Source organism: Bidens hawaiensis, unplaced genomic scaffold (assembly GCF_021521415.1).
Source record: "Bidens hawaiensis isolate Kalapana, Puna unplaced genomic scaffold, B.hawaiensis_p1.1 tig00006635_1, whole genome shotgun sequence".
NCBI lineage: Eukaryota > Viridiplantae > Streptophyta > Magnoliopsida > Asterales > Asteraceae > Bidens > Bidens hawaiensis.
In genome coordinates this window covers 708,571-720,523 of record NW_027491449.1, presented here as the reverse complement: position 1 = coordinate 720,523, position 11,953 = coordinate 708,571, and the positions used below count along the sequence as shown (strand labels likewise).

Below are 11,953 nucleotides of genomic sequence, written 5' to 3'. Positions count from 1 at the left end.
AGAGTTTATTCGTGTATTCGAGTCAGAGAGTTTTGTATTCAGTGATCATTGTTTCACATGTTTACGGTTGGAATACAACGTGTGTTTGGTTATCGTATCGTGTGTTAGCTCGTATTGTTTTCTATACTCGTAACGTCTTACGTAGGGATTCCGCACCTACGTAGAACGCGATATCTCGTGTAGATCCGGCTGGGAACCTACAGTTCCTTGGTCATCTTTCCTTTTAAACAAGATTCACACTTATCAAATGAATCATCATTTGATTCCAAAAGACCATTCTTTTGAAGTGTACTTATGCGACCTTTGTTTATGTGACCAAGGCGACAATACCAAAGATAAGTTGATACAGGATATCTTCTTATTTGAATATCAGATTTTTAATATCTTTTATTATTTGTTTAAAATTCAAGTTTCCTAATATTTATCTTTCTTGTTTAGTAAGATAGTCTTTAGTATAAATTGGATGTTAGGGTTTATTATTTTAATGAAGTTTTTGATTAAGTTTATATAAAAGAACATTGTTCTGTGAACCTATGGTTCAGTTTATCGGTCTTTGTTAACTAAAGTGTCATGAGCCATTTGAATGCTTCCGTTCCTGAATCATTTGGTATCAGAGCTTTTGGTTCTCAAATGGCTCGACGTGAGGACGAATACTTTCTTGCTCGTAGATTCGCCGCCAGAGGCAACGACAGAAGTATGTTTGATTCATGTGCCTACGGTAGAGATTGGTATTCTACTAGCAGAGTCGTCGGAGAGGCAGCAGTGGAATCCATCCCGACCCGCGGGATCTTATGATCGAACGACTCCGACAACGAGTTCGCGATCTTGAAGAGATTAAACGACTCCGACAACGAGTCTGGGATCTTAAAGAGATCGAACGGCTCCGAAAACGAGTTTGCGGTCTCGAGTTACAACGGGAGATCCGCAAGACGGAAACCGAGTCGAGCACCATCATCTGGGACGAAGGTGGCGACGGAGAGCAGCATCTGTTTGGTCGTCACCCACCCCGGTTCTACGAATCGGTAGATCTGTGTTACTCAGAAGACGAACCAAGTGTTGATGAAGATGGAGTTGACTTCCGTGAAAACAAATGTTTTGGGGAGGAGGAGGATCGTTCTGTTGTTGGTTTTAGCTATGATTCACCACTCGTTTTTGATAACTACAAGGATGAGGAAACATATACGGAGGTTGTGGGTAATGAGACAATGGTAGATGGGGGTGTCTAAGTTTCTACGGTGGCCATGGGTTGTGTTTTGGTTGTCATCGGTGACTACGCAAAGGTGGGTGGTGACATTTTGCTTTGTTCTCCTCAAAACCTTGTAAATCTTGATGGTGGAGGTCCTACAGGGATGGTTAGTGGTTGCGCGGTTGAAGATGGTTATCAATAAGCTGTCATAGTTGTTTATCAAGCCAGACAAGACGCAATTTCATATTGGAAAAGATTTAATTAAACCTCATGCCAATATAGATTATCAAGTTGGAAAATATTCAGGTTTTTGCAATATGGCTAATATTTATGGAGATTTAAATTTTGCTAAATTTATGGGTTGCAATCCTGGTAACCCGTGTGGGGATTCGATACTATACGTGAAATTTCATGGTGTACAACCCAACATGGGATTCGATCCAGGTGGTATTTATTCAGAGTTATACGAGGGTGGTTCGATTTTGGAGCCGGGTGACACAACACACAAAGTTCAAGTTTTTAAGTTGGTGATAATAATAATTCAAAATCGGGTTGATGTTCCTTTCGATCCGGGTGGTTTTGAAGTAAAACTCGAGGACGAGTTTTTTTGAAGACGGGGAGTATGATACAGGATATCTTCTTACTTGAATATCATATTTATAATATCTTTTATTATTCGTTTAAAATTCAAGTTTCCTAATATTTATCTTTCTTGTTTAGTAAGATAGTCTTTAGTATAAAGTGGATGTTAGGGTTTATTGTTTTAATGAAGTTTTTGATTAAGTTTATACAAAAGAACATTGTTCTATGAACCTATGGTTCAGTTTATCGATCTTTGATTAACTAAAGTGTCATGAGCCATTTGAATGCTTCCGTTCCCGCATCATAAGTCTTACTCAAATCCATTTTGAGTTTCTTGGTGTTTGATTGGTACAACGTGTTATCAAAGGATGTGTTATCATGAACCAATTCATAAATGCCATTAGACGGCATCGCTTTAAAATAAAAGACATCATTCATGAAAACACAAATACCATTGTCTACAAACTTCAAATCATAACCATATTGTCGTAAAAGAGAAATGGAGATAATATTCCTAGTCAAACTAGGAGCATACAAAATGATTTTCAAAACAACTTCCAAACCATTAGGAAGCTTCAAAATATAGTCTCCTTGGGCTTCGACATTAACCTTTGCTTGGTTGCCCATGAAGAGACGTGTATCTCCTTTCTTGAAATGCTTATTTCTTTTGAACTCCTGCAACAAATTGCAAATGTGAGTTCCACATCCGGTATCCAATACCCATGTGTTAGAAGAAATAACATTAAGATCAATATGGATCATGAAAGTTGTACCCGAGGTTTGCCCCGCATCCCTCTTTGCTTTCAACTCTTTGAGATAGGTTGGGCAATTCCTCATCCAATGTCCTTTCTCACCACAACCGAAGCACGGGTCCTCCGAGCTAACCTTTAGCTTCTTCTCCTTTGGTTTGGTTGGTTCCACTTTAGCCTTTCCTTTGAACTTACCCTTGACGTGTCCCTTACCTTTGGCAACATTTGCCTTAGGTTCAGAGTGGTGCCTCTTCTTATTGCCACCTTCATTGATCGTGAGAACCGGTAAAACCTTTTTACGCATTCCCGCTTCGGCCGTTTTGAGCATTGTGTGAAGCTCACCAATGCTCTTGTCTCATCCATTCATGTTGTAGTTCATGACAAAAGTCTCAAACCTTTTAGTTAGGCCATTAAGGATCATATCCGTGGCTAACTCTTTTGTGACGGGACAATTTAGTCGTTCGAGTCGATCAATGTGGCTTTTCATCTTAAGCACATAAGATGAAACCGATAGGGTTTCTTCCATATGACATGCATGGAGCGCTCGAACCGTTTCGAATCATTCCACCTTAGCTTGAGTAAGGAACATTTCCTTAAGTTGGCCTGTTCAAGTGAACAAAGGCATGTGTCGGTGAACTCCCACTTGACTTTGCATCCAAATGCCTCCTCAATTGTCCATTTTTGTGTTGTGACTTCTACACTTTATTTGAGCTTCCTTTTGGGCTCCAACTTCAGCTTCTAGATTCATGAGCCTCCAAGTTTGAGCTTTGGTTATTGGGCTAGAATCCCATCTTGGACTATGAGGTCCATTAAGGCCCAAAACCAAAAATCCTAACTCTGTTGCTTCTTCTTTTACAAAAAATATATCCTAATACATTTTTCTCTAGTAAAAGAAATACAACTAATCTACTTATTATTACAAACCAATATGAAATGAATAAATAGATTACAAACCCAAATAAAAGAATATTACAACCAAATTGAATATTAAACAAATCACAACACAAACACACATCCAAACACAAGGTCATGGCTAGGTTATGAACATCCAAATGCACATCCAAATATGCAAGTATTACATGTCTAAAATGGTTCCCCTTGTGAACCCCTAAACTTTCGGCCAAGGATAAGAAAACCGAAAGTTTCTGGTTTTGTCCAAACAAAACAACCAATCATCCAAATGACTTAATTCTTCAAGATTATCACATGCATGTAAAGTATAATCTTGAAGAACCAAGGGGTAACCAAAAGCCCCAAAAATTTCGGCCATATGGTGAACCACACCATAAAACCCGAAAAAATTTTAGCTCTATTGAAGCATGTATCCGTATAAGCGACTCTTGATGCCATTGTTGGGTTTTAACAAGATTATCAAAGTCATATAAACCCATTTATATGGAAAACGCATTGGATTAATTAGTTTAAAATCTTGTTATATAGATTAATATAAAACCCATTTTATATGTAAAACCTAAGCTCCGGATCCATATACGAATTTACATGCTTACCAAAACCAACATCCATAGAGGGTTTATGCAATATAACCTTTCAAGATGCAAGAAGATGAAGGAGATGACGGTTTGAATGTCTAGCCTTCAATGGAGAAGAGCCTCAAGCTTGTATACCCTCCAAGCCTTCAACAAACACCTTGCTTGCTAGGATTTGATAACACTTGCACTTGAAAACTCCTTGATTATTCTTCTTCTTGGCCGAAATCGAGAGAGAAGAGAAAGATAGAGTTCTTGTGTGTGAGAGAGAGAAAGTGAGAATGAATAATAACTCATCTACCAACTAGATTCATTGCATGTTTTGGTAAATAACAAAACATTAAAGACAAGAGAGGGGGGAGGGAGATGCCCCCCCCCCCCCCCTCTCTTTTGTTTTCCCACCAACAATTCAAATCTCATTTTGTTATTATTTGTTACCTATGTTATGTTAAAATATAATGTAACATAGCATAGTATGTAACATGGATTATGTGGCATATCTTTCATACTTGTTATTTAACCAACTTAAACAACAACATGAAATGTCTTCTCTCAAAATATAAATTATTCATATAATTTATATATTACACAAGTGCAAATATCTAGAAACTCATTTCTAGATATTTTAAGTCTTGATATTTATTTGTTAGATTATATCTTAAATAAATATCATGGTGTTTGTCTAGCTTGTTATTGGGTATGACCCGACTTGGATCATAACGTACTAGCCACATAAACTCTAATATGTGTCTTGGGCAGACCGATTCCTACAGATTTAATTAAGTTTTTTTTTTATAGTTATGCTAATTGTAATTCTATAATTAGTTGATAAAAATACACAAACACGTTACGGGGTTTTCAAATATTCTATAGATTTGACACTCCTCTTCCACTCACAAGAAAAATGGGTATGTCCATGAACCATTGACAACCCCCTTCCCACAAGTCCACAAGCACTCTGCCGGTTAGATATGAAATCTTATGATACAAAAGAACATTCATCAAGGATATACTTCACAAAGTCAAATACTAAATGTGATGGCCTAATTAATTAAGCTAAATAATAAGCACTTTAAGCATGGTCCAACATATGTTCCCTATACACAGCTTAACCTATACATATGTATATGTGTCTATACAGTATAGACTATTATATTCATTCTCCAATATCGTTCGATTTAATCCTGAGGGCTGCTACGATTTCAACCGCAGCCAAACCAATAAGATACCAAGTAACACCGGCTAGAATAACTTGCAACCACGAGCTGTTAACAACATCAACCAGCATAGAACCACCAACATGTGTTTCAATCCCACCACCACCACCACCATTTCCAAGTTGTAACCGAACTATAATCGCTGCAACAATAGCCATTCCAACAGGAACACCCTCTTCATAAGGATTACTAGGTTGAACCTTGTTTCGAATGACAAATCTGTCGTTATATGAGCTACCTTTCGGTTTCTTGAAAGTTGCACTAGGTGAATATGAATCAGGGTCGGGTTTGTTGTTTGATGATTCTGGGAGGATATAGTGTGATGGAGTCCAGTACTCGGATGCAGTGTTTGGTTTTGGTTTTCTGGTCGTTTGTGTTTGTTGTCGGGCAGCTACGGCTTCTTTAAGTTTATTGATACTTGGTGAGTTTGATTGTGTGCAATTCTCGGCTATTTGTAACAGTTTTTTGCTTGTTTGATCTGCCAATATAACCAGTTTGTGATTGATCTGATTGCTTGAATGGCTGACATTCTTGTTTCCCAATGGAGGTCCTGATCCTGATAAACATATTATATAAACATAACAAGTTAAGACTTTATAATCTGAATTAATAATTGTTATAAGTTATAGCATGTCTACCTTTGAGCGCTTGGAAGATCCTTTTTCCATGGCTGCTAAATAACTATCTTGGAATCTATCAACATCAACAAAGATATTTGAAACACGAGTGCCTACAGTGTTGCCTGCAACGATTCTAACATTACCACGCGGTTGCTTTGACATGAGGAACTCTAATGCTGCAAGTTTAGACCTCTCCACCATCCTAAACAAATACATAAATCAAGATTCCAAGAAAAATGCAATTTGTTTGTAACAAGTGGTCAGATTTATAAGCTTACGAGATGCAATTAACAGGGCATGCTTCTATGGCTTCATTAATTTTGTTTTCAGGATCGCCCCATTGAGCTATGACCCGGGCTCTACCATAAACAGATTCGATTGCAAATGTCTTTTCGGCCATTAAGGCGCATTTTAAGCAGCCGACACATTTAACTTCATCAACAAAAACCGCTCTCTGCTCACTCTCGGATCCGTACCATACTGAGTAGATAGGTTTCCCTGTGTAGCCCTTGAAATCTGCAATCTTAGCTTGTTCCTGTATAAGAAATCAATGTTATTCAGATCAGGAAGATATTGTGCATATGCAATCATCATTTAATAGATCAAAATAATCAATCATGCAATCACAAGTAGGGCTGTAAACAAACCGAACAGGCCTTGCTCATGTTCGTCCGTTAAGCTTTTATCAAACAAGCGAACGGTTCACAAACACCTAACCGAACGAACACAAACAACGTTTTTTTTATTTGGCTAACCGAGAATGGTCATTGTCAATGGTTCGGTCTGGCTACAAAGTTTGTGTTGGTGTTTATTTTAACATTTATAATCATATGTAAATTCAGATATATATTAATTAGATAATACGCATATATATATTATTGTTTTAGTTAATAATTTTGTTTAAATCCATATTCATATGTTAATTAATCAACACATATATATTTTTGTTTTGTAGTTAATAATTTTGCTTAAATCCATATGATAAGATTAAAGAAGTCATTAAATAATATAAAAAAAACTCTCAATGAACAAACATTAACGAACGTAAATGAAAACCTTATCGAATGTTAACGACGTTCATCTCAACAAAGCAAAGTTAGAATATAAGATTTGAGTACAAATGAATCACAAGATTGCAATTAGTGTTCAACAAATTGATAGATGTTGCAATTTTCATATACGAAATGAAGCAATAATATTAATAAGATGCAGGAGCAACAATGAATATGTAAAGTAGAGCTACAAGTGCAAATGATGGATTAATTGAATTGAATTGATACCTTATCATAAGAGAAGCGTGAGAGAGGATCCGAGAGAACAGCATAAGCTTCATTGAGAACGATTGCCATATCGTGTCTGGCCAATCCAGCGATATCCGGATGGCACTTCTTTTGGAGTGATCGGTAGGCGTGTTTAATCGCGGAATAGTCCGACGAACTGTCTACGCCTAGAAGATCATAGAGATCGAAGTCTGTGATGGAATAAGATGCTTTACATACCAAAGGAGAGTGATGAGAAGATAGTTTCCTAATTGATGATGTTCTGGAGCTGAAAGGTGTTACTGGTTGTACGATCGATGAGAGGATTATGGAGTGCATGTTCATGTTCATGTTCATGTTCATGTTCAATTCGATTATGGGAGTGGAGATGGAGGGAAAGATATTTTCTAGACTCCAAACATATTTGTCTCTCTTTTTTCCTTTTTTTTCTTTGCCACTTACCGCATTTATCCTAATCAAAATCATTTAAATCTGTGTATCATGTCATATGTGCATATGGTACCGGTAAAGATCAAGTCCACGTGCCACAAGAAAAGCGATTACTACATACTCCTTGCATTTCAAACGCGATGGGTCACAATCAGAAATGGTTATTCTCAACTTAACAGAGTGGTCCTCACTCAATCAAAGTGACGCTTACCCACGCCCGGCATAAATACAAGGTCTACCATCAACGTAATTCTTCACTTTCACTTACATCTCTTATAGATCTCTTTACTGATTTCCGCGCCGAATGATGGTCACAAGAAAGACCCCCCACTTGCGACGAAACTAACGGAGCCAGAGGTTACAAATCCCAGACCTTCCATCATATACAAATCATCTTCATACCTTTCATACCCATAGAACTCCGTTCAATTGGACTATAAATTTGGTGTTTCTTTAGTGTATATAACAAGTATACACTTTTTAGTTTTTAGGTACGGCTGATTTATATAATTAGAAAAGCGTGTACGCAATAAAATTTTATAAGGTATAAAAATATAAACATTAATATAATAACTTGATAAAAAGCTTATTTTCTCATTGAAAAACAATTTCACACCTGTACTTGGTTAATGGTTTAAAGGAATTAATTACCTACATGATTCATCTGGCTTTGATTTCAAGATTTTGGCTCTCAACACTAACTGGCATAAAAAGATTTATATGAAAAGACAAATTCACTCTTTATTTACTCGAACCAAATATAAATCTCATGCATACAATAACTAAAAGAACTAATTACACGAGTGATGATTTAATTAGTACGATCATATCATAGTTTTTATCCAAAAGTTACATTAATTCTACAAACATCAAAATATATCCACTGATCCACATTAACATATAGGCATAAAATTTGGGCCTAGTTCAGCAGCCCATTAGATTTATGGCTGGGTCAGAGTCTGACTATAAGTCACTGTATGATAATGCATGTGATTAAACTTAATATCTAATAATTAAACTTCATTTCTTAAACATGCTATATGTGTACGCAAAGTATCAATTAGTTCAAAAGTTGACCACGTATGTTGGTTGCTTTTTCTATAATCTTGGCCCGGTTTGAACGAGGAACATCAACACTAGCCTCCAACATTGACTATTATAGAATAAAACCAATACTTTGCCAGATGTCTACCAATGTTCTTGGAGGTTTGTACAATTTGTCAAATTACTTTGAATAAAGTTTCAATAACAAAAGCTACATAAATTAATCCCTTATTGGAAGAAACTAAACCATCTAATTTTCCAAGAACATACGCATCAATATATGTATGTAAAGAAATTGCACTCAGGTTGTAAAAATATGCAGAAAAGTCTGTTTGGTTCGGTTCGGTGAGTTTAATCTGAATCCAAATACGTGTTAAGTTTTAACAAATTCGAATTTGCAAAAACAATGCCATAACACTTTGGCTTTTCATAAAAGAGAAACAAAAGATTGCTAAAATACTCAAGAATCGCTTAAACTCGCCTGGGTGGGTATTTATTGTGAACTGAAAATAAGTTCTTGATACATGAGTAGAACAATCACACAAGACCCATCTGTTTAAACACCTCAAACATTGCAGATCCAATCTTTGCTGGTGATTCCACCACTGTCACACCAGCTTCCTTTAGGGTCTTGATTTTGTCTTGTGCCGTACCCTTTCCGCCTGATACTATGGCTGCAAGTTCAAAAAAGAGATTACTTGAGCTAAAAGGAAAACTTTTTTTAACACAGAAAGGGTATAAATGCAAGACTGTCAATAAATACCTCCAGCATGACCCATACGTCGACCAGGTGGCGCGGTAAGTCCAGCAATAAAGCCAACAATAGGCTTTTCTGTCCCACTTTCCTGTTTGCATATAAACAAATGGCAATTAATTTCACTTGAAGTCATCATTATAGCATTATTAAGATCAATTCACTTAATTCTATACAAGTGATGCATATCTAACCTTAATAAGTGCAGCAGCATCTTCTTCTGCAGTACCACCTATCTCACCAATCAGAACAATACCTGAATAGCAAATGGCAAATATTGAGCAATAATTTAAAGGGGAATTTGACCTGTAACTTATCATAATTGCAGAACAACATAAGTAATTTAAGGTGACTAATGGAGTCAGCGACTACTAAAAATTCCTAAGGCCACAATATCATGTAATGACAGCCAAATATCAGTACATTTCAGACTTAACTTACCTTCTGTCTGAGGATCATCAATGAACTTTTTCATGCAGTCAACAAAGTTGGTCCCATTGAAAGGATCTCCACCAATGCCTACACAAGTAGATTGGCCTAGACCAACAACAGTCGTTTGGTAAACCTATAACAAAGCATTCAGAAAATTTCATAGGATGCTTTTTAATTCAAATTTCAAAGTAACAAACAGTTTCAACTCACACCAATGCCTTTATAAACATGATATCAATGCTATAGAAACATAAATTTTGGTTGGTGCCTTTATGTAAATGTTTTTATACGAAGAATTAGAAAAAACTATTCAAAAGGGACGAGGCGATGAGCAAACTGCCATAAAATTTCAAGCATACAAGTTTCTCTAATATTATCATGAGCCTCATAAGTGTAAATAAATTATACGTTGATGGGGTAATAACTCAAAATAACATCTCACCGCTTCATATGTTAGTGTGCCAGACCGAGATACAATACCAATGCGCCCTGGCTTGTGAATGTAACCGGGCATAATTCCAATCTTGCATTCTCCAGGCTTAATAATACCAGGACAGTTAGGACCAATTAACCGGGTCTTTGACTGCTGAAGAAGAGCAGCCTTTACCTTAACCTGTATGCATGCGTAAGGTTAATGACAGTTAACATTACTCTTACAGTTGAAGCACAAATAAATACTAAATACATAGATAACAAAGATTAATCTAATCAAATAATAGAAATGCAGGTTACCATATCATGTTGTGGTATTCCTTCTGTAATGCAAACGATTAAATCCAGTTCAGCCTCCAAAGCCTCCATGATTGCAGCTGCAGCAAACGGTGGAGGTACATATATTACTGAAGCATTAGCCTTGGTTTCAGCTTTAGCATCTGCAACCGAGTTGAAAACAGGGAGCCCCAAATGCTCTGTTCCACCCTTCTTTGGGGTAACTCCACCAACCTATAAAATAACAACAATTTGAAAGAATGTAATTTGGTCCTTGCAAAAGTCATATAAAGAAAGTGTGGCCATAGCATACAACACAAAAAACCAAAATAAAAATAACAAAACTAGATGCCAAAAATAAAACAAATCAATAAATGATTTTCATGTTAAGAGACACTTGCAATATCAATTGAAAGTGCAGATATAGCTTTTCAAAAGTGACGTAGATATGAGCATCATAACTAAGGTAAGCAATAACCGAAATGAAATTAACCAAAAACCGGTTATCGTTTTTTTCTTTTTTTGTGTACCTTGATTAACTGTTAACCAAAACCGATCCATACATATTTTCATATATTTCTAGCTTTTATATCTCCATGTTCACTTATTTCTAGCTTTTATACATCCATTTCATGTATGTATACCTCCATTTCATGCATTTATCCTCCATTTCATGTATTTATGAGTAAATAGTTTGTTGGCACATTAACTGTTGAAAATTTTGACCCAAGTTTGGATTTGGTTATTAACCAATCTATTAACCGAACCAAAAACCAACATACTAACCAATATAACCTAATCAATTTTAGTTACGAATTTTCCAAAAACCGAAAATCAGTTATTGGTTTTAGTTATAGGTAAAAAACGGAACCGAACCGGATTACAGTGAACTGCAGAGCATCACCTTAAAAGACACATTCAAAATAAGTTAATTACAATAATAACCGAAAGTTGAACGGTCTTCCATAATTCCCGATTAATATTAGTTAATACACATTCGCAGGATCAAAATGGATGCAACATTTCATACAAAATATATGTAAATTGACTTGTGCCACAAGTTTTCTCTGTTTAGCCGTATTGCTAGGGTTAATTTTAACACAAAGCAATCAATTTAGAGATAAGCAAACAAGGTAAACCCTAGATCGGACAATAAACACTAAAAAAAAGATAAAATCAGGCTATATAAAGTGAGTATACCATCTTAGTGCCGTATTCGATGGCTTGCTCGGTGTGGAAGGTGCCATTTTTGCCGGTGATTCCTTGGCAGATGACGCGAGTGTTCTTGTCGACGAAGACAGCCGGTGGCGGAGGAGCTGTGGCGAATGAACGTGAAGACTGAGAGATCGAGACTTTAGATGAGAGATTAGCGATGAATCTAGCCGCTTGTCGAGACATATTATTATTATTACTGGCTGCTTCAAATCTCTCGTCTGTCTGCAAAGACCTAACGGAGGAAAGACGA

At 36.4% G+C, this 11,953-nt stretch overlaps 1 protein-coding gene and 1 pseudogene across 2 annotated transcripts; both read right to left on the bottom strand.

Annotated features, from left to right (window-relative positions):
* Nucleotides 1–4,983: 4,983 nt before the first annotated feature.
* LOC143633250 (chaperone protein dnaJ C76, chloroplastic-like) lies at nt 4,984–7,478 on the bottom strand (annotated as a pseudogene). Its single transcript, XR_013153642.1, has 4 exons — nt 7,122–7,478; nt 6,120–6,376; nt 5,860–6,043; nt 4,984–5,777 (listed from the first exon to the last, which is right to left on the bottom strand). The product of XR_013153642.1 is annotated as a chaperone protein dnaJ C76, chloroplastic-like (transcript).
* Nucleotides 7,479–8,861: 1,383 nt separating this feature from the next.
* Nucleotides 8,862–11,953, bottom strand: LOC143633249 (succinate--CoA ligase [ADP-forming] subunit alpha-1, mitochondrial-like). The gene is made up of 7 exons (XM_077101591.1): nt 11,689–11,953; nt 10,513–10,722; nt 10,223–10,393; nt 9,790–9,913; nt 9,543–9,604; nt 9,358–9,439; nt 8,862–9,268 (listed from the first exon to the last, which is right to left on the bottom strand). Exons 1-7 carry the CDS (start codon nt 11,884–11,886, stop codon nt 9,132–9,134), a joined length of 984 nt encoding a protein of 327 aa, XP_076957706.1. The 5' UTR covers nt 11,887–11,953; the 3' UTR covers nt 8,862–9,131.

Bases quoted from the DNA above. Each gene is read 5' to 3' on its own strand.
- LOC143633249 (XM_077101591.1), bottom strand. From the start codon at position 11,886: ATGTCTCGACAAGCGGCTAGATTCATCGCTAATCTCTCATCTAAAGTC. The intron at 9,605-9,789 runs GTAAGTTAAGTC...TTTGCTATTCAG, and splicing joins TGATGATCCTCAGACAGAAG to GTATTGTTCTGATTGGTGAG. The intron at 9,440-9,542 runs GTTAGATATGCA...ATATGCAAACAG, and splicing joins ATGCTGCTGCACTTATTAAG to GAAAGTGGGACAGAAAAGCC.